Raw genomic sequence first — 23,360 nt, 5'->3', positions numbered from 1 at the left:
CTGGGGGACTTCAACGCTCACGTGGGCAATGACAGTGGGACCTGGAGGGGCGTGGTTGGGAGGAATGGCCCACCTGATCTGAACCCGAGTGGTGTTTTGTTGTTGGACTTCTGTGCTCGTCATGGATTGTCCATCACAAACACCATGTTCAAGCATAAGGGTGTCCATATGTGCTCTTGGCACCAGGACACCCTAGGTCGCAGTTCAATGATCGACTTTGTTGTCGTTTCATCTGACCTGCGGCCGCATGTCTTGGACACTCGGGTGAAGAGAGGGGCGGAGCTCTCCACCGACCACTACCTGGTGGTGAGTTGGCTCCGATGGCGGGGGAGGAAGCCGGTCCGACCGGGCAGGCCCAAACGTACTGTGAGGGTTTGCTGGGAACGTCTGGCGGAGTCCCCTGTGAGGCGGAGCTTTAACTCCCACCTCCGGGAGAACTTTAAACACGTCCCGAGGGAGGCGGGGGACATTGAGTCTGAATGGACCATGTTCCACGCCTCTATTGCTGAGGCGGCTAATCGGAGCTGTGGCCGCAAGGTTGTCGGTGCATGTCGTGGCGGCAACCCTCGAACCCGCTGGTGGACACCAGCGGTGAGGGAAGCCGTCAAGCTGAAGAAGGAGTCCTACCGGGCTTTTTTGGCCTGTGGGACTCCGGAAGCAGCTGATGTGTACCGGCAGTCGAAGCGGCAGGCGGCTCGGCTGGTCGCCGAGGCAAAAACTCGGGCGTGGGAAGAGTTCGGAGAGGCCATGGAGAAAGACTTCCGTACGGCTTCGAAGCGATTCTGGTCCACCATCCGGCGTCTCAGGAGGGGGAAGCAGTGCAGTACCAACACTGTTTACAGTGGGGGTGGTGTGCTGCTGACCTCGACTCGGGACGTCGTGCGTCGGTGGGCGGAATACTTCGAAGACCTCCTTAATCCCACCAACACGTCTTCCATTGAGGAAGCAGAGCCTGAGGACTCTGGGTCGGGTTCTCCCATCTCTGGTGCTGAGGTTGCCGAGGTTGTTAAAAAGCTCCTCGGTGGCAAGGCTCCGGGGGTGGATGAGATTCGCCCTGAGTACCTTAAGGCTCTGGATGTTGTGGGGCTGTGTTGGTTAACGCGGCTCTGCAACATTGCGTGGACATCGGGGGCAGTTCCCCTGGATTGGCAGACTGGGGTGGTGGTCCCCCTATTTAAAAAGGGGGACCGGAGGGTGTGTTCCAACTACAGAGGAATCACACTCTTAAGCCTCCCTGGTAAGGTCTATTCAGGGGTTCTGGAAAGGAGGGTCCGTCGGATAGTCGAATCTCGGATTCAGGAAGAGCAGTGTGGTTTTCGTCCTGGCCGTGGAACACTGGACCAGCTCTACACCCTCAGCAGGATTCTTGAGGGGGCATGGGAGTTTGCCCAACCAGTCTACATGTGCTTTGTGGATCTGGAGAAGGCATTCGACCGTGTCCCCCGGGGGATCCTGTGGGGGGTACTCCGGGAGTATGGAGTACCGGACCCTTTAATAAGGGCTGTCAGGTCTCTGTACGACCGGTGTCAGAGTCTGGTCCGCATTGCCGGCAGTAAGTCGGACTCGTTTCCGGTGAGAGTTGGACTCCGCCAAGGCTGCCCTTTGTCACCGATTCTGTTCATAACTTTTATGGACAGAATTTCTAGGCGCAGCCAAGGTGTTGAGGGGATCCGCTTTGGTGGCCTTAGGATTGCGTCTCTGCTATTCGCGGATGACGTGGTCCTATTGGCTTCATCAGGGCGTGATCTACAGCTCTCACTGGAGCGGTTCGCAGCCGAGTGCGAAGCGGCCGGGATGAAGATCAGTGCCTCCAAATCCGAGACCATGGTCTTGAACCGGAAAAGGGTAGAGTGCCTTCTCCGGGTTGGGGAGGATGTCCTGCCCCTAGTGGAGGAGTTCAAGTATCTTGGGGTCTTGTTCACGAATGAGGGGAAGATGGAGCGGGAGATCGACAGGCGGATTGGTGCAGCGTCTGCTGTGAAGCGGGCGCTGTACCGATCCGTTGTGGTGAAGAGAGAGCTGAGCCAAAAGGCGAAGCTCTCGATTTACCGGTCGATCTACGTTCCTACCCTCATCTATGGTCACGAGCTTTGGGTCGTGACCGAAAGAACGAGATCCCGGATACAAGCGGCTGAAATGAGTTTTCTCCGTAGTGTGTCTGGGCTCTCCCTTAGAGATAGGGTGAGGAGCTCGGTCATCCGGGGAGGACTCAGAGTAGAGCCGCTGCTCCTCCACGTCGAGAGGAGCCAGTTGAGGTGGCTCGGGCATCTGGTCAGGATGCCTCCTGGACGCCTCCCTGGAGAGGTGTTCCGGGCACGTCCCACCGGGAGGAGACCCAGGGGAAGACCCAGGACACGCTGGAGGGACTATGTCTCCCGGCTGGCCTGGGAACGCCTTGGGATTCCTCCTGAGGAGCTGGCCCAAGTGGCTGGGGAGAGGGACGTCTGGGCCTCCCTACTGAAGCTGCTACCCCCGCGACCCGACCCCGGATAAGCGGAAGACAACGGACGGACGGACGGACGGACGGTTGCAGTTACAGCTCAAACGTCGTAACAACACTTCTAAATCTGAGTCTGACGCACAATTTCAAATACAAACACGAAGCAGTTTGATTTTTGTCCGATGACGAGCGAGCGAGCGAGAGAGAGAGAACTGATAAAGCAGCACATAGTAACAATAAGTCTAGCGCTCCATAAAGATGTTATTAATTAGGGAAATCTTTCTGATTGTTTCACAGCGGTTACCTGCAGCGGGTAAACACGCCCACGACAACACACTTAGGCTCCCCGCAGCCCATTTCTATCGGAATATGCGCCAAAACTGCCTCTTTAAAATGAACTGCACGGTGCAGTCTGCGCCTGTCTGAATTGCAATGAGAAGTATTACACATCTATGCGTGAGCATAATCAAAAATTCCCCCCAGGAGCAGCGTTTTGTTTTTTTTTCCAGGACCCGCGGTAACGACAGCGGTGTTCTTACGATGGAGTATTAGTGCCACACATGAAGAGAAAAAATAATTTTGCCATGACGAGATTAAACTGGTGCAGATCAGTTGATGCAGCGATGCATTTGGCCACCGGAGGCAGTGGCGACCCACCAGCTTAAAATCTGTGTATTGACATCTTGAAAATGGTTTTATAGGTTAAAAGATCATCCTGTTTTGGTTGATTTTGTAGCCGAATAGAAGAGATGTTCTCAAAGCATTAAATAAGCCTTTTGACTTTTAAAAATGTTGTCCTTTTAAGGTAATTTTAAGTTACTTTGTATTAAATTTGTCAATATCTTATGGAAGTCTGGACATATGGCAGCAGCGTTTCAGGTGACTTCGCCACGCCACCACGCCGCACTGCTACATGAAATCCAGTTGGGCCTGGAATCCACAACCCAGCAACATGTCTTCTGTCTGTGGACACAGTTTCATGTTGATTAGCTCAGAGGGGTAACAGCGACTGTTAACAATAAAACATGACACTTCCTGTTGTCAGGGGGCGTGGCCTAAGTGATGTCATCATTTGACCATTGGATATTAAAGAAGACACGATGATGATCAATCACAGAAAGTTTGGTGCCTCTGTGTGTTTCTGTCTAGGAGATATAGCAGTTTTTCCTGTTGTCAGGGGGCGTGGCCTAAGTGATGTCATCATTTGACCATTGGATATTGTAAAAGACCCGATGATGATCAATCACAGAAAGTTTGGTGCCTCTGTGTGTTTCTGTGTAGGAGATATAACAGTTTTTCCTATTGTCAGGGGGCGTGGCCTAAGTGATGTCATCATTTGACCATTGGATATTGTAAAAGACCCGATGATGATCAATCACAGAAAGTTTGGTGCCTCTGTGTGTTTCTGTGTAGGAGATATAACAGTTTTATTTTTTGTGGCGAGTAGGTGAACTTTGACCCCTGCGAATGCCCCTTCAACAAGCTCAAAAACTCACCGTTTTGATAACTTTTAATTGGCCATGCCTTATGATCAGACTGACCGAGTTTCAAGCCGCTCGCTCAAAATTTCTAGGAGGAGTTCGATCAAATACCACTGCTGTACACGTCAAAAATGGGGTCAAAATCAGACTTTCAATCTAAAATGGCCGACTTCCTGTGATGTTTGCACTATGACATTAATTGTAAATTCTGAGCGTCTTGGTGAGCTCTACCACTGTTCCAAATCTCATGTCTCTACGATGAAGTAAGTGAATAGCAAAGGGTCCTTTGAAAATTGCTAGGTGGCGCCGTTGAGGCATTTTTCTTTTGATTTTTGGGACGACCTTAAAATACAAAATTTTTAAACAGTCACCATGCACCTGCAAAGTTTGGTGAGTTTTTGAGTATGATAAAGCCCCCAAAAAGGCCCCTCTTTAGGGGGGCAGAATAAAAATAATAAGAAACAACACAGAAACAATAGGCCTTCGCAGCGCTTCGCTGCTCGGGCCTAATAATTAAAGCCGCAAGCGGCATCGAGCGGCCCTCGCAGCCAAGCGCCGCTCCGGCCTTGGCCACCGCTGGGATTTGCGCACCGCTGGCCGCCCGCCAGGATCTCGTTCATGTTGATTAGCTCAGAGGGGTAACATAGCGACTGCTAACAATAAAACATGACACTTCCTGTTGTCAGGTGGCGTGGTCTAAGTGATGTCATCATTTGACCATTGGATATTGTAGAAGACCCGATGATGATCAATCAGAAAGTTTGGTGCCTCTGTGTGTTTCTGTGTAGGAGATATAGCAGTTTTTCCTGTTGTCAGGGGGCGTGGCCTAAGTGATGTCATCATTTGACCATTGGATATTGTAGAAGACCCGATGATGATCAATCACAGAAAGTTTGGTGCCTCTGTGTGTTTCTGTGTAGGAGATATAACAGTTTTTCCTGTTTTCAGGGGGCGTGGCCTAAGTGATGTCATCATTTGACCATTGGATATTGTAGAAGACCTGATGATGATCAATCACAGAAAGTTTGGTGCCTCTGTGTGTTTCTGTGTAGGAGATATAGCAGTTTTTCCTGTTGTCAGGGGGCGTGGCCTAAGTGATGTCATCATTTGACCATTGGATATTGTAGAAGACCCGATGATGATCAATCACAGAAAGTTTGGTGCCTCTGTGTGTTTCTGTGTGGGAGATATAACAGTTTTATGTTTTGTGGCGAGTAGGTGAACTTTGACCCCTGCTAACGCCCCTTCAAAATGCTCAAAAACTCACCGTTTTGATAACTTTTAATTGGCCATGCCTTATGATCAGACTGACGGAGTTTTAAGCCGCTCGCTCGAAATCCCTAGGACGAGTTCGATCAAATACCAATGCTGTAAACGTCAAAAATGAGGTCAAATTACGACTTTCAATCTAAAATGGCCGACTTCCTGTGATATTTGCACTATGACGTTAATTGTAAATTCTGAGCGTCTTGCTTAGATCTACAACTGTACAAAATTTCATTACTCTACGATGAAGTAAGTGAATAGCAAAGGGTCCTTTGAAAATTTCTAGGTGGCGCCGTTGAGGCATTTTTCTTTTGATTTTTGTGACGACCTTAAAATCCAAAATTTTTAAACAGTCTTCTTGCATCCGCCAAGTTTGGTGAGTTTTTGAAAATGGTAAGGCCCCCAAAAAGGCCCCTCTTTAGGGGGGCAGAATAATAATAATAAGAAACAACACAGATACAATAGGCCTTCGCAGCGCTTAGCTGCTCGGGCCTAATAATTAAAACCGCAAGCGGTGATGATCGGCCCTCGCAGCCAAGCGCCGCTCTGGCCTATGGGCCACCGCTAGAGGTACGCGCACCTCCCACCGCCAGCCACCGCTGAAGCTGTCATGCATTTTCCTCACCCATCTACCATGCAATACACACGTACGCGTTGGGCAGCGCTCCCCCACGACTCACAAAAAATCTGGTGCAGATCGGTCGATGCACCGAGGAGACACAGCCGTTGAATAATGAAAATGCATTCGGCCACCGGGCCGGACTAAATCGTTCGGCGGGCCAGATCCAGCCCGCAGGCCGTACGTTTGACACCCCTGGTTTAAACACTAGTATACAAATTTAATCAAAGGTATCTTACTAGCTGTTAATCCAGCTTCATGTGAAAAGTTAACAAAACCTTTTTAGTTATTTAAAGTTAATTATTTCATGTGTTTAAGGGTTTCGTTTCTTGCATTAAGACAGCTTTTATGAAAGTTTGACAGTTAAATTGGTGGATACACACCCAAAAGTAATAATGTAAAAGTAACACTTTAGCAATTGGAATATTGCTAAAGTAACACGTTAGCAATATTCCACATGTGTATGTTGTGTACAAACTTTAGTAATTTCTAACAGACCACTTCACTCTCAGAAAGCAGGTCTGCTGGTGGTTCCTAAAGTCTGTAAAACCAGAATGGGAGGCAGATCCTTAAGCTATCATGCTCCTCTCCAGTGGAACCAACTCCCAGTTTTGGTCCGTGACGCAGACACCCTGTCTACTTTTAAGACTAATCCTAAAACTTTCCTTTTTCCATCCATCCATCGTCTTCCGCTTATCCGGGGTCAGGTCGCGGGGGTAGCAGCTTCAAGAGGGAGGCCCACACCTTCCTCTCCCCAGCCACTTGGGCCAGCTCCTCCGGGGGAATCCCAAAGCGTTCCCAGGCCAGCAGAGTCTCTCCAGCGTGTCCTGGGTCTTCCTCTGGGCCTCCTCCCGGTGGGACATGCCCGGAACACCTCACCAGGGAGACGTCCAAGAGGCATCCTGACCAGATGCCCGAGCCACCTCAAGTGGCTCCTCTCAATGTGAAGGAGCAGCGGCTCTACTCTGAGTCCTCCCCGGATGACTGAGCTCCTCACCCTATCTCTAAGGGAGAGCCCAGACACACTATGGAGAAAACTCATTTTGGCCGCTTGTATCCGGGATCTCGTTCTTTCGGTCACGACCCAAAGCTCGTGACCATAGATGAGGGTAGGAACGTAGATCGACTGGTAAATCGAGAGCTGGGCCTTTTGGCTCAGCTCTCTCTTCACCACAACGGATCGGTACAGCGCCAGCTTCACAGCCGACGCTGCACCCATCCGCCTGTCGATCTCCCGCTCCATCTTCTCTTCATTCGTGAACAAGACCCCAAGATACCTGAACTCCTCCTCTAGAAGCTGGCTCTTGGGACTTTCCTTTTTGACAAAGCTTATAGTTAGAGTGGTTCATGTTACCCTGAGCTACCTCTATAGTTATGCTACTATAGGCTTAGGCTGCTGGAGGACATCAGGGTCTATTGTTCTTCAATTTTGCATGACTGTTGTCATTTCAGCTTTTAACTTTTTGTTTTTTCTATTTTTTCTCCATAGTAGGTACACCTGGTCTGGCGTTCTGTTAGCTGTGACATCATCTAGGGAAGACAGATCACCTGTTATTACCATCTAATGTAAAACACATTACTGGATCAATGTGTGCTTCTGTGCTTTTTTGTCTGTCTTGTTGTGTCTCTTCTCTCTCTTTTGTAAACCCTAGTCGGTCAAGGCTGATTACCGTTCATACTGAGCCCGGTTCTGCTGGAGGTTTTTCCTTCCTGTTAATGGGGAGTTTTTCCTTCTGCTGTCACTTCATGCTTGATCAGTATGAGGGATTGCTGCAAAGCCATGTACAATGCAAACGACTCTCCCTGTGGCTCTATGCTTCTTCAGGAGTGAATGCTGCTTGTTACGACTTTGATGCAATCAACTGGTTCCCTTATATAGGAATTTCTTTTACCAATCTGGATAATCTGACTTAATATGTATAATCTGATTGATTTTGACATTGTAAACTTCCTTTAGATGACATGCAGGCATGGACTGGTAATCGGGCGTACCGGGCATTTTCCCGGTGGGCCGACGTGCTGTTTGGGCCGGCAGACCCGACAAGTATATTAATAATATGTATTATTATTATTTTATATATCAGTCTTGTTATATTTGCATAATGCATAAAGAAAAATAAAATCAGCAGTGCAAGAGTCTGTTCCGATCATCCGGCCCTTACCACGGGCTACTGCAGCCCATTGGTTATCATCCCTGACAGTCTAAAGGGCTAGGCCAATCATAAAGTAGAAAAACACCTTCACGCTCCATGTGGAACTTTGTGCAGCGGTGTTCACAGTAGTAATGGATAAGAAACGCAAGGGAGGCGCAGAGAAACTGCACGAAAAAAAGAAACGAGTTCTTCAAACGGACGCTGCGAAATGTGTCGGACTGACTGACATGTTCCCAACAGCAGGCCCTTCATCTGCTCCGTTGTCTGATGTAAAATATGGTGGTGGTTGTAGTCAGTGACGTGCGGTAGGGTTCATAGCTGATGAGGCACTGACGTCATCAGAGTCAGATTTACAAATATATACACTCTACAGAGTAGACTCGTTGCAAAGTGCTGAAGGAGACTGATTGAGCCAAATTAATTCACCAAGAGACATGGAAAAATATTGATTATTTGATGAAAAAATAAAAATAAATTATTTGTCATTTGACTGTAACAGTTTATGAGTTATGATGGATTTCTGCATTTGTAACACATTCTAAAACTATAACCCACATTACGCACATTTTATCACAAAAACAAAACATGAATAAGTATCGCTGTCTTACCTCTACTTATAATTTAAGTCCCTGCGGCGCTCTTTCTGAACAAAAATATCATCATTTTCCGGTAAAAGTTCTCTTTATCTTCTTCAGTTTTAAAAGTCTCTCAGTCTCAATGGAGCTCACTGCCAGGGAGGAAAGCCTTCTTTCATCAGTCCTGTTCCGCTGGATGTTTAGAGTCTTTTTAGTGCTTTACTCGTTTAGAAAAACTCGCTAATAAAACATCAATAACTTGTTTTGACTCTACTATTTGGGGATCACGAGCGGTGCCCCTTGAGCGCCCCCTGCCTAGCGGCCAAGGAACTGCCGACCTCACTTACAACCAGTTCTTTGCTGTTTATGATCAGCCAGCACCACGAAAACATGTTATCTGCACACAGTTTGATGACCAAAACACAATTCGTAATCCACATATATTAAATTGTGGAAAATCTGTTCATAACTGTTTGAACAATTGAATTTATGATCTAGAGACAGGAAGATGCATTCACAGAATGGAAGTCAGCGCAGTTAACATGGGATTGCACAATCCCAGGGGAGGCCAAGCTTGCTGCGGCCTCACCGGCTTCGCTATGAAGCGCCACCAAGGATTTACATGGAAAATAGCAAAAAGTCTGCGATTTTAAAGAAAATATGATCAAAAATTAGGAAATTAGATAAATAAAATACTTATTACAAATGACTGAGTAAATCAAAATTTATATTATGTTACTATATATTTTCTTTCTTTCCATGATAAGTGAGGCCTTTCTCTGGTTCATTTTGTCATTGGCATCCTTTTTTACACAGTGAGTGCACATTAGTCCAATGTTACCCTACAGTATCTGGAAGACTAAATAGATCTGATGAGCAACTTACAATAACTTCTTATAATGATGTAACGTGATAATATGTGTGATTGACCCTGACACCTCTCTTTCTCTCTCTCTGATCTAAGAATAGTTGCTGTGCTGTGATGGAGTTTACATTTTACCGTGTTAATAAATTAAGATTTTAGAAGTATTTTAAGTGTCCACTCTCACTAATTTCCATTAACCTGACCTCAAGGTATTGTACAGTTGGTATACACATTCAGTACACAACAAAATGTGGTGGGCCAGTCTAATCCAAAATGCCAGGGCCGATTTTTTTGTCCCAGTACACCCCTGATGACATGTTTCATGATTTGGCGCTATATAAATAAAAAATGAAATGTATTGAACAAGAGTAAGTTTGTCAGTTTTCAAGCAGGATTTGTATATCTGTTCAACTTAAATATATAAGGAAACCAAAGAGTTAAGATCAGTTACTTACCAAGAGAAATTCCTTTGGGGTTTATTTGTGGTCTCTTGCTGCCCCCTGCTGGACAAGTTTGATCAAATATGATCAAACTTGATGATGATGGTATTTGATACCATGTCAACATGGTGTCAAAATTCAGATTTCAATCTAAAATGGCTTACTTCCTGTGATACTTGCACTATGACATTAATTGTAAATTCTGAGCGTCTTGCTGAGATCTACAACTGTACAAAATTTCATTACTCTACGATGAACTAAGTGAATAGCAAAGGGTCCTTTGAAAATTGCTTGGTGGCGCTATGGAGAAACTAAGTCCTGCTCACTAAAGTTTGTTATGGATTCCTGTTGGGGGGTGGATAAGGATGCATCCAAATGAGTTTTAAGCAGCTTGGCCCAAAACTGTGGAATTCAGAGCCAAACGTATGACAGCAGCGTTTGAGGTGAATATGCCACGCCGCCACGCCCCCCTGCTCCATCGAATCCAGTTGGGCCTGAAATCCACAACACATCAACATGTGTTCTGTCTGTGGACACAGTTTCATGTTGATTAGCTTAAAGGGGTAACATAGCGACCAATTACAACAAAACATGACACTTCCTGTTGTCAGGGGGCGTGGCCTAAGCAATGTCATCATTTGACCATTGGATATTGTAGAAGACCCGATGATGATCAATCACAGAAAGTTTGGTGCCTCTGTGTGTTTCTGTGTAGGAGATATAACAGTTTTATGTTTTGTGGCGAGTAGGTGAACTTTGACCCCTGCTAACGCCCCTTCAACATGCTCAAAAACTCACCGTTTTGATAACTTTTAATTGGCCATGCCTTATGATCAGACTGACTGAGTTTCAAGCCGCTCGCTCGAAATCCCTAGGAGGAGTTCGATCAAGTACCAATGCTGTAAACGTCAAAATTGAGGTCAAAATCAGACCTTCAATCTAAAATGGCCGACTTCCTGTGATATTTTCACTATGACATTAATTGTAAATTCTGAGCGTCTTGGTGAGCTCTACCACTGTACCAAATTTCATGTCTCTACGATGAAGTAAGTGAATAGCAAAGGGTCTTTTGAAAATTGCTAGGTGGCGCCGTTGAGGCATTTTTGTTTTGATTTTTGTGACGACCTTAAAATACAAAATTTTTAAACAGTCTTCTTGCATCCGCCAAGTTTGGTGAGTTTTTGAGTATGATAAAGCCCCCAAAAAGGCCCCTCTTTGGGGTGGCAGATTAATAATAATAATAATAATAATAATTAAACAACACAGATACAATAGGCCTTCGCAGCGCTTCGTTGCTCGGGCCTAATAATAATAATAATAATAATAATAATAATAATAAGAAACAACACAGAAACAATAGGCCTTCGCAGCGCTTCGCTGCTCGGGCCTAATAATAATAATAATTAAACACTACAGATACAATAGGCCTTCGCAGCGCTTCGCTGCTCGGGCCTAATAAGAAGAAGAAGAAACAACACAGAAACAATAGGCCTTCGCAGCGCTTCGCTGCTCGGGCCTAATTAAACACTACAGATACAATAGGCCTTCGCAGCGCTTAGCTGCTCGGGCCTAATAACCTCTATGTGAGAAATCTGCATGTTTAATCAAACAATTTTTTCAGCATGAAATCGAACCTCCCACCCTGGGGCTAGGCTTGACCCTGAGAAACTCTGCCTTTTACCCATTACACGGACTCTTCTGCATCCAGACTTTTTTTTGTTTGTTTGTTTTTATTTATTTTATCCTTTTTTTTGTGTTTTTATTATTTTCTACTCGTCCTTAGCACGATCGACCAACTAAAATGAAAGGCCTCACATCTGATGGTCGGCTTTTTGGTATAATGGTCGGGGTCCCCACTTATCAAAGCTGCGAATGTCTTCGCAACAGTCAAGGACTTAAGCATACCTGCCGCTTTCATCCACAGCCTCTTGTACAAAACCAAGACAAGAGGACTTTAATGGACCAGCTGCAAACTGCTCAGCCGGTCACCTGTTCTCCAGGTGAAAATCATTCTGCCCATCCTTCTCCCAGCATGAGAGTCCGCATTTCAGCTGAAAACGTATTTTAATTAAATTTTGAATTTTAGTTTAATGTTAAAACCTTAGTCACTGTTCTGTATTGCAAATCCTGTTTTATATGCCTTAAGGATTAAATATAATTTATTATTTCTACCGGCTTTTACTTTTACTACCTTTTAGGTTTACAGTTTTAAATTTAAAAATTTCTTGAGGTATACTTTAAAATGGGGTTTAAATTTTAAAAGCTTGCAAGCATTTTTGACCAATTGCGTTTGTTTTTAAAAGAGCTAGAAAATAATCCCCTTACCGTCTCATGAAAGAAAGGTTCGGATCTTCGCGCTGACGCCCAGAGACGCTCCGAGACCAGGAGCTCCTCCACATCCCTTGAAAATCCATTCGGGGTACCAGAGGCCGGATAACCTCTCCGGGTTGGCCAAAACAGCTCCTGTCCTCGGACTCCCTCGCTCGTCGGTCAGAGATCTTGTTTGTTTACGCCAAATTGTTATGGGAGTTTTGGGTGGAATTCTAAACAATAGTAACTGAGTTCCCATCTTTACTAAATGACGAGACGGTGGTATTACGTTTCAGCACCTTTATTGAGAAACAGAGCAGAGATACACATAGTTGGAAAGTAATCGCACCCTTCGGTTCCGCTGCGGTCTGCGTCTGCCCTGTCTCCCCCTGCCTCGCTTTTCGGGCTTCCCCTAATACTGCACCGTGGCCTTGGTTTGAGACATAACAAAGACAGTCTATCGTAAACAATCAGTATCCCTCAGCAGCTGCAGCATTTGGCCTTGCAATCAGAAAACAGTGTATCTTATACACAGACATCAGGTCTCCAGGCCTCCTCTGTCCGAGTGGTGTGAGGCCATAGTGACTTCAGAATAATAATTCTTATTACACCCACCCAGGATGTTCACTTTCTCAGCACTCAATCATTAAACTCAATCAAAAACAAGGATGATCAAAATCAAGTTAGAGATTGAAAAAGCAAAGATTTGTGGTATGAGCAAAACAAAATTTTCTGTTTTGCAAAAACCTTTTCACTTAAACAAAAAGTTATTTAAAATTTTGTTTACAAAACCTTTTTTATTTCAATTTCAAATATAATTTCATTGCAGTTAAAGTTTGATCAAAACTATTTATTTTGATTAAAGTAACTTGTTTGATTGAATATTAAAAACTTTTGATAACATTTAATTACTTTTTGTTTGAATAATGAGAAGACAAATGTCCCTCCATAGAAAAGTTCAAGGCCCATTTTGTACACACAGCAAATTTGGTACCATTAAAATGAAAGGGTAGAGTTGTTGCAATTTGCAGTATTTCAAAAAGAATTGCAAAGGTCAAGATGGTGACATCATTATGGACTAAAGAATACTGCAAAGCTGTTAAATAGACAGCAAGGACAGTGGGCCAAACATTTAGTCTTGAGGAAAACATTTATTGTCTATCGATGTAATAAAACACTTGTACATTTAACACAATCCAACCATGCTATGATGCTCAAAACAATATGCTTTTAATATTTTTATAGAAAATATTGTGCACAAACATTTCTGAACACAGAGCTTTTACAATAGTACACTTGATAAGATTCAGCAGTACCATCAGCAGACTGATTAGGCTTTAACAACAGGCTGATTCATATCCCTCAAACATTTCTCAGAAAACAGTTTGCCAGTTTTCAGCATAAAGAAGGCTTTTAGTTATGTAGTTGTTCGGGTAGCTTCTTGCGATCTTTAAATGAGTTCCTCTTCCTTTTCTTGCTAAGGAAGGTCTCCAATTTGCCCCTCTTCTTCAGTTCCAGATATTTTTCAGCGAGCTGCAGCTTCTTCTTTTCCGCTGTGGAGAAAATGAAAACAGAATATCGTTTACAAACTAGTCTTTTGTTAATTAACTTTTTAAAAAAAGAGAATAATTTGACTGTTTTATTTAAATATGTTTAATTATGTTGCAGCACGCACTCTTTGCCGAATAGATCTTATATAACAAGGTTGTTGCAGTACTTTGGTCAGTAATGTTTTAAACGCTTTCCTTTAAATTAAGGGGCACATTTTGAAACAAAATAATAAAAAACAGATAAAGATTTGGTTACAACTACCTCAAAAGACAGAAAACACACAACCCTGCAGTGACCTGTGAGTATCAATGGACATTCATGGAGAGAATTTCTCCTTGGAGTTGTTTTGGATGGCAAACAGTTTTCGTTTGGACTAATCTGTGAGTTCAGACGACTGTCCAGTTCGGACACAGCTCCGATCTTTATGCACATTTTAGCTTAAATGCCAGATCAGCAAGGCTTTATTATGGCAATAAGGCACAACAAACAGGATATTTTATAGATATGTGTAAACTGATAAATAGGAAATGGTTCCAAACAGTTGAAATCAAATTCATTAAAATAATATACAATAAGCACATCCAGGGGACCACAAGATGGAGCGCCCACATTTAAACACTACTACTTTAATATGATCTTCCAATGTATCCAGTGTATTTGTGAGGTTTTGTGCCAGTTTGGAATCCATCATTGGAATATTGTGCTAAAGTCGCTATGGCCTCATGCCACTCGGACATGTGAGCACGGCCCTGCTGATTACCAAAGCAAAATGCTGTGTAGCTACTGTGCGGGATGATGATTGTGTAGGATAGACGGTTTCTGTTTCGTCTCACACCAAGGCCACTGTTGGGTATTAGGGGAGCAGAGAGACAAAAACAGGGCACACAGGCTGGCGGCCGGACCGTGGAGTGGGATTACTTTCCATCTATACAATCTTTGCTCTGTTTCTCAATAAAAGTGCTGGAACTTCATCACGAACAGAATCTCCGACAGATGAGCCAGGAAGTCCGAGGACAGGAGCTGTTTGGCCGGCCCGGAGAAGTTTTCTCTGGGGGGTACTTGCCCAGGTGCAAGGCACTTAACCCCGAGTTGCCTACCGATCTGCGTATCGTTGAGTGCGATTGGGTGAATGTGGCTATAGTGTAAAGCGCTTTGAGTGGTCAGTTTGACTGGAAAAGTATTATACAAGTTCAGTCCGTTTACAATTTACTATTCCTGCCGCCACCTGCTGGAGCGCAGTGGAATTGCACTTTTTTATCACAACATCCCATACGTCATTGGATTGTTTTACATTAATGGCTCCTAGGTAAGGTAAGTTTATTTATATAGCATTTTTCTATAACAAGACATTCAAAGTGCTGTACATGAACAGAAAAGCATTACTAAAATACATAGGAAAAACAAAGGCATACAATAACTACCGTACAGACAAATTCTAAGAAAGCTACAGTTTGAGGTCTCTGATCTGACCTTTCTGACACTACAACAGCACTAAAATTCAAGGAAAGCTACAGTTTGAAGTCTCTGGTCTGACCTTTCTGACACTACTACAAAAACAGAAAGCAGGGAAAGTGTGTGTGGGCTTGTGTGTTTTAGTGTAATCGTGTGTATGTTTTTCCGTGAACTGTCCCAGACAGCACTTTGCAGCCATCGGTCTTAGTGATGGAACGTTATCAGGCAATTCAGTGAGCACTGTTCAAAGTCACAGATGTCAGATGTCACAGGGCGTCTGGTTTACATAATATCCAGGAGAAATTAAGATTACAGGGGATCCAGTTTGGATAATAACATTTGTTTTGGGCAGGCAGACTTCTTTTTTCTGTCTGCCTTAAAAGTCTTGCTGGTTCTCCTCAAAGGCAATTCTAAATAGCCAAATTTGTGGTCATTCTGCCAGAGTCCAGCTACCATCTTTCTCCAAGATCGTTCCCATCCTGCCAGTAAGTTCAGAAATAGCAAATGGCCTGCAGTTCTGCTTACAGAGCATTTCAGTCTGAGTGCTAACCCCATATCCCTCACATGTTCAGGCAGCCTTGACATGGACTGAAACAGCTGCTGACGTTTTCACAATTTCTCAATACTCCAGGTAACCCAGCAGCTCCAAAAATAAATCCAATTTTGAACAGATTTTTAACATCCTTGACTGACAAAATGGACAGACACACAATCCTTTGCCCACCGTGTGTCCAGCTGCACATGTCCCGTCGGGTACAGGGGCTCTACTTCGCCCTGTCCTCTTGGACTCTTGGGTTAAAGCAAAAATAATCAGTTTGACTGAATTTTTTTTTGAGTCGGCCCATATATATATATGGGCCGACTCATATATTGGCTTCCTGTTAAATCAAGAATAGAATTTAAAATTCTCCTAACATATAAAGCCCTTAATAATCAAGCTCCGTCATATATCAGAGCTCTGATTACCCCATATGTTCCTAACAGAGCACTTCGCTCTCAGACTGCAGGTCTGCTGGTGGTTCCTAGAGTCTCTAAAAGTAGAATGGGAGGCAGATCCTTTAGCTATCAGGCTCCTCTCCTGTGGAACCAACTCCCAGTTTTGGTCCGTGAAGCAGACACCCTGTCTATTTTTAAGACTAATCTTAAAACTTTCCTTTTTGACAAAGCTTATAGTTATAGTGGCTCATGTTACCCTGAGCTACCTCTATAGTTATGGTGCTATAGGCTTAGGCTACTGGAGGACATCAGGGCCTATTTTTCTCACTCTACTGATTTCTACTTTTCTCCAGTCTACTGTTCTCTAATTTGCATTGTATTAAATTGAAATGACTGTTGTCATTTCAGCTTTTAACTTTTTGTTCTCTCTCTTTTTTCTTAATAGTAGGCACACCTGGTCTGACGTTCTGTTAACTGTGACATCATCCAGAGAAGACAGATCACCGGCTATTACCATCTAATGTAGAACAGATTACTGGATCAATGTGTGCTTCTGTGCTTTTTTGTCTCTCTTGTTGTGTCTCTGCTCTGTCTTCTGTAACCCCCAGTCGGTCGAGGCAGATGACCGTTCATACTGAGCCCGGTTCTGCTGGAGGTTTTTCCTTCCTGCTAATGGGTGGGTTTTCTTTCCACTGTCCCTTCATTCTTGCACAGTATGAGGGATTGCTGTAAAGCTATGGACAATGCAGATGATTCTCCCTGTATCTCTACGCTTCTCCAGGAGTGAATGCTGCTTGTCGGGACTTTGAAGCAATCAACTGGTTCCCTTATATAGGAAATTTTTGACCAATCTGTATAATATGATTGATTTGGCTTTGTAAAGTGCCTCGAGATGACATGTTTCATGAATTGGCGCTATATAAATAAATTTGAATTGAAATTGAATTGAGTGGGGAGATCCCTGGTTAGTCGCTGCGTTTATCAGCTAAATCAGTGGAAGCAAAGGAATAAATGCTGACAGGTGACGTGGCCACAGGTGGAAATAACTCATAAATTAACTGCAGGAGCAGCGACAGACACACTTACCGAGGGAAGTTGTTGTCAGCTGTTCTGTCCGCTGAACTTTCTGACCAGCTGGTTCGCATAAATCCAAAGAAAACCTTTGACCATCGCTACTTTCATTCATACCATCTGTGGTCAGTTTGAGATGTTCTTTCAAAAGTTAAAATGACTGAATGCCGATAAACCTCAGAGTGGCAGATCTCCGCTTTGCAAAGTCCATCCCTACTCTCTTTCTGATTGGCTAATATCCAGACTCTGCCAGATTTCATTGGTTGAGCGCAGCTTCTGTTTAAAATCTTGAATAAAAAGTCTACTCGGAACATTTTGCGCTCATTTTCCAAATGACGGAAATACGTCGCAGCGACTGAGAACTTTAACCCCTGAGATATATATATATATAAATCACACAGCTATTTATTTGGCTTATTTATAATACTTGAAAATCTATATATGCACATCTATGTCTAAATACAATAGTCTGTACTGTATGCAAGCTAAAAATCTTGAAAAAGAATGGTCTTGCACAGCTTTTTCCTAGTGTTGCCACTCTGCTGCTTTAGTGTGTCCAGTTTTGCAACATGGTGCAGCCTTAGTTTATAGAAGGCAGATACAAGCAGTGAGATCAGCCCCAATACATTTCCATGCAGCACAGGAATAAGGCATCTTCTCTGATCCACGTTCACTACAACAGAACTTAATTTTTTTTCTGCCACATACAATATGGTGGTGACGTTGACGTGCGAACCTGCGCCCAACGAGGCATGTACGTATATGATGTCTATGCTGCAGGACACTTGTCCTGGTTCAGCTGCTCGTGAGGTGGACGCTGCTGCATATTACCTGACAGCCACTCTGACTGCAGCTCTGCCTTCTTTGTTTCAGAACAGTGCAGGTGGAATTTATTTATTTATTTTCGCTATTCTGAATCGGACCCAGTCACATGTTTCACATTCCGACCCTTCTTCTTCAAGGGTCATGCGTCACGCTAAATTAGCCTGAGCTAGCGCGTTACTCTTTAAATTTTAAATAAAACATAACAGCGAATCATGAGGAGATCCCTGGTTGTTCCCCCACGTTTATCAGTTAACTTACTGGAAGCGAGGGAATAAACGCTGACAGGTGACATGGCCACAGGTGGAAATAACTGCAAGAACAGCGACAGACACGCTTAACGAGGGAAGTTGTTTTCAGTTGTTCTATCCGCTGAATCTTCTGACTTGCTGGTTTGCATATACCAAAGAAAACCTTTGACCACTGCTACTTTCATTCATGCCATCTGTGGTCAATTTTAGATGCTTTGCCAAGAGTTAAAATGATTGAACACCGATAAACCTCAGACTGCCAGATGTCCGCTTTGCAAAGACTCGCCCTACTCTCGCTCTTATTGGCTAATGCCCCAGCTCTGCCAGGTTTCATTGGTTGAGAGCAGCTTCTGTTTAAAACCTTGAATAAAAAGTCTAGACGGAACTTTTTGCGCCCAAATGACGGAAATCTGTCGCAGTGACGGAGAACTTTAACCCGTATATTTCACTCGTCTTCTGTAATAATTTTTTTCTGCATTATCACAAATGCGATTCCTGACTTTTTTTTTTTTTTAGATTTTTCTTTGTCTGCTGGAAAATGTTTAGAAAACTGCGACACAGTATTGTTGCCTGTGTACCGGAAGTAATCCATGTGTCAAAAAAACATGGAAGTGCCAGAACAGAAGTCTATGGCAAATATGCTATACTCGTAAGATGGACGGTCTGTAAATTACACTTCCACCACTTCTGACTTGTGAACAAGAGAGCTAAAAGAATTTTTTTAAAAACAGATACCATATCAACAGATAAAGGATACTGTTAGGGTTAGAGGATTCGTCCCCCTTGTCCCTAGTGTCCTATGCATTTTACGATGGCATGGCGGAGCATGCTCCCTAAATCCAGGGAAAGCATGCACAGCCATTTCGCTATTAATTTGAATGGGCCGCTAGGGCTCATGGAAGACCTGAAGGAGCAGGTGTAATACAGAGCCTTGGCCACTGGATGGCAGCCTTACCTTACGTTTTTGAGAGTGTCACTAGGGTTCACTTGGGTGACATGAGGCTATCAAATGGGTTCTATTGGGTTAGGGTTAGTGTTAGTACTGGTAGTCCAGTATGCGTGTGTGTGTGTGTGTCCATTAGGGTGTGGAGTGTGACATGTGGTAATTAAATGTGTGTTATTTGGTTAGACCAAGTGTTTTGGTACATGCAGTCCAATGTATCAGTGTGTGCGTTATGGATGTGTGTGTGGGTGTGTGTGTGTGTGTCCATTAGGGTGTAGAGTGTGACATGTGGTAATTAAATGTGTGTTATTTGGTTAGACCAAGTGTTTTGGTACATGCAGTCCAATGTATCAGTGTGTGCGTTATGGATGTGTGTGTGTGTGTGTGTGTGCGTGTGTGTGTGTGTCCATTAGGGTGTAGAGTGTGACATGTGGTAATTAAATGTGTGTTATTTGGTTAGACCAAGTGTTTTGGTACATGCAGTCCAATGTATCAGTGTGTGCGTTATGGATGTTGGTTCTCCAGGACCCAGAGTCTGTTCCAGGACCCAGAGTGTGTTCCAGGGAGGGTGTGTTAGCTCCAGGGAGGTTGTTGCGGGCTAGTGGTGCTTCCTTCCTGGGCACATGACCTCCGTGGTGCCCCCCCTGGTTCCTCCAGGACCCTGGAGGTTCTTCCAGGACCCTGGAGGTTCCTCCAGGACCCAGAGTCTGTTCCAGGGAGGGTGTGTTAGCTCCAGGGAGTTTGTTGCGGGCCAGTAGTGCTTCCTTCCTGGACACATGACCTCCGTGGTGTCCCCCCCTGGTTCCTCCAGGACCCTGGAGCTTCTTCCAGGACCCAGAGTCTGTTCCAGGGAGGGGGATGTTAGCTCCAGGGAGGTTGTTGCGGGCTAGTGGTGCTTCCTTCCTGGACACATGACCTCCGTGGTGCCTCCCCTGGTTCCTCCAGGACCCTGGAGGTTCTTCCAGGACCCTGGAGGTTCCTCCAGGACCCAGAGTCTGTTCCAGGGAGGAGGTGTTAGCTCCAGGGAGGTTGTTGCGGGCCAGTGGTGCTTCCTTCCTGGGTAAATGACCTCCGTGGTGCCTCCCCTGGTTCCTCCAGGACCCTGGAGGTTCCTCCAGGACCCAGAGTCTGTTCCAGGGAGGGGGTGTTAGCTCCATGGGGGTTGTTGCGGGCCAGTGGTGCCTCCTTCCTGGACACATGACCTCGGTGGTGCCTCCCCTGGTTCCTCCAGGACCCTGGAATAACCTCCAAGACCCTGGAGGTTGCTCCAGGACCCAGAGTGTGTTCCAGGGAGGGGGTGTTAGCTCCAGGGAGGTTGTTGCGGGCCAGTGGTGCTTCCTTCCTGGACACATGACCTCCGTGGTGTCCCCCCCTGGTTCCTCCAGGACCCAGAGTCTGTTCCAGGGAGGGGGTGTTAGCTCCAGGGAGGTTGTTGCGGGCCAGTGGTGCTTCCTTCCTGGACACATGACCTCCGTGGTGCCTCCCCTGGTTCCTCCAGGACCCTGGAGGTTCTTCCAGGACCCAGAGTCTGTTCCAGGGAGGGGGATGTTAGCTCCAGGGAGGTTGTTGCGGGCTAGTGGTGCTTCCTTCCTGGACACATGACCTCCGTGGTGCCCCCCCTGGTTCCTCCATGGTCCCAGATTTAGCCGAGCCAAAAACCCTAGTAATCCCATGTGGAATGTAATGCTTTTCATGTTGGAGTTTGCCCTGTAATGTAAAATGCCGCCCCATGTCCCATATTAAATGCAGCCTTTTGTACATAGCGGTTCCCCTGGTTCCTCCAGGACCCTGGAGGTTCTTCCAGGACCCAGAGTCTGTTCCAGGGAGGGGGGTGTTAGCTCCAGGGAGGTTGTTGCGGGCCAGTGGTGCCTCCTTCCTGGACACATGACCTCCGTGGTGCCCCCCCTGGTTCCTCCATGGTCCCAGATTGAGCCGAGCCAAAAACCCTAGTAATCCCATGTGGAATGTAATGCTTTTCATGTTGGAGTTTGCCCTGTTATGTAAAATGCTGCCCCCTGTCCCATATTAAATGCAGCCTTTTGTACATAGTGGTTCTGTAAGACCATCATAGTGTAGCACTGTCCAGTCCCTGGTTCCTCCATGGTTCCCCCCAGGCCCTGGCCCTCCTCTGGCCGCCCCTGGTCCTCCGTGGTTCCCCCCAGGCCCTGGCCCTTCTCTGGCCGCCCCTGGTCCTCCGTGGTTCCCCCCAGGCCCTGGCCCTCCTCTGGCCGCCCCTGGTCCTCCATGGCCCCACCAGGCCCTGGTTCTGGTTCCCCCCCAGGCCCTGGCCCTGCTCTGGCCGCCCCTGGTCCTCCATGGCCCCACCAGGCCCTGGTTCTGGTTCCCCCCAGGCCCTGGCCCTGCTCTGGCCGCCCCTGGTCCTCCATGGTTCCCCCCCCCCCCAGGCCCTGGCCCTCCTCTGGCCGCCCCTGGTCCTCCGTGGTTCTCCCCCAGGCCCTGGCCCTCCTCTGGCCGCCCCTGGTCCTCCATGGTTCCAGAATGAGCCAAGGACAATTGCAATCCCATGTGCAATGTATTGTCTTCCATGTTGTAGTTTGCCCTGCAATGTAAAATGCTGCCCTCTGTCCCATATAAAATGCATCCTTTTGTACATAGTGATTCTGTATGATATATCTCCGTGGAAGTGTATGTGGGTGGGAGATGGGCGACAGGCCATGTGCTCACTCCACTTCCATGCAGGGAAAGAGTGGAGCTTTGCCCCGGGTAGAGATGTTCCATTTCCCCCGTTTCTCTGTGTCAGTTCGTGGCCTTTTGAGGCTGGAGTTTCAGCAGGAATGATGACCAAGTGGCAGTATGTGGAAGCAGCAATACATTTATTTGTTGGTAGCAGCATTCACTCTGCCAACCAACTACCAACCAACCAACAACCAACTTGTTTTACAGACACAATCACTGCCTTAAATACCCTCTGCTGATTAAGGGTTAAACCATTCTGCACTAAACAATTTACTATTAACTTTACCTATAAAATACAATATTTACATTATATAAATACACATACACATTCCCACCTATTTTTATAAATATTTTATCTTTTAAACCCACACCTAAAAACCCCTTAAAACAAATGTGCAAAAGTTCCCCCCTGCTTTTCCCATGGTCTCTCCCGGAACCTATAAATGGTGTCTGGACCCCCGGGGAAGCATTTGTCCAAACACCCTGGAGAGGACATAGAAAACAGGTAAGTCACCAACTTCTAATACTTTGTTTAGTCTCACACTTCTCACAGATTCTACACCACCATTTGCTTAAGTTTCCTGACAGTAGACCTTAGCTCTAAACAACAATTCTTCTTTTCACAGAGCCCACACCATTTCCCAATGAGGAGCAGCTGTGCAGAGCCTGAACAAAAGGCTACATGCTAATTATTAAAATATCCAATAAATATTCAATAAATAGTTAAAAACTTCTTGTGTGCAAATGGTTATTTCTGTGCAAAGTCATGCTTAAAGTGCTGTGCAAAACAAAGTGCTAATTAAGGTGCAAGTTTACAGTGCAAAAGTATTCTTAAAGTGCAATACCAGTTACTTCTCCTAAAAACAGTCCCAGTAATGAAGGCCTCTTCATTACATTTCCCCCCTCTTCTTTTCAAAGCACAGTATCTCAATCCTCTGTTATCCTAGATAAACAGTCAGCAACCACATTAGCCTTCCCTGGTTTATACTGAACCGTGAAGTCAAAAGGCTGCAGAGACAGGTACCATCCTGCAATGCGGGTATTGGCATCTCTCATACGTCTTAACCACTGAAGAGCTCGATGGTCGGTCTCCAGAATGAAGTGACGTCCCAGAAGATAATACCTTAGGGCTTCGATGGCCCACTTCATGGCCAAGCATTCTTTTTCCACCGTTGAATATCTTCTCTCCCTCTCAAGCAGCTTCCGACTCAAGAACACCACCGGTTGTCTTTCACCATCCACCTCCTGTTGAAGGACAGCTCCAAGGCCCACTCCTGAAGCATCTGTTTGCAAGATGAATGGCTTGCTGAAGTCTGGGCATTGTAGAACTGGATGTGTACATACTGCTTTCTTGAGGTCTTTAAATGCTTGATCACATTCTTCTGTCCAGCGCACTTTGTTGGGGGCTGACCCCTTTGTTAGGTCAGTCAGTACTGCTGATCTCTCTGCAAAAGAAGGTATAAATTTCCTGTACCAGCCCACCAAACC

General features: G+C 45.4%; 1 protein-coding gene across 1 annotated transcript in view; it reads right to left on the bottom strand.

Annotated features, from left to right (window-relative positions):
• Positions 1-13,280: 13,280 nt before the first annotated feature.
• The window catches only part of rrp36 (ribosomal RNA processing 36), a 78,751-nt gene continuing 68,671 nt past the window's right edge, over positions 13,281-23,360 (bottom strand). Inside the window, exon 7 of the mRNA XM_036134224.1 lies at positions 13,281-13,702. Coding sequence (XP_035990117.1) covers positions 13,563-13,702 — 140 coding nt within the window. The 3' untranslated portion in view covers positions 13,281-13,562. The remainder of the gene's footprint in view (positions 13,703-23,360) is intronic.

This window comes from Fundulus heteroclitus, unplaced genomic scaffold (assembly GCF_011125445.2).
Source record: "Fundulus heteroclitus isolate FHET01 unplaced genomic scaffold, MU-UCD_Fhet_4.1 scaffold_77, whole genome shotgun sequence".
Taxonomy (NCBI): Eukaryota; Metazoa; Chordata; class Actinopteri; order Cyprinodontiformes; family Fundulidae; genus Fundulus; species Fundulus heteroclitus.
Note: the sequence above shows the minus strand (reverse complement) of the source record. Positions and strands in the feature narration are given on the sequence as shown.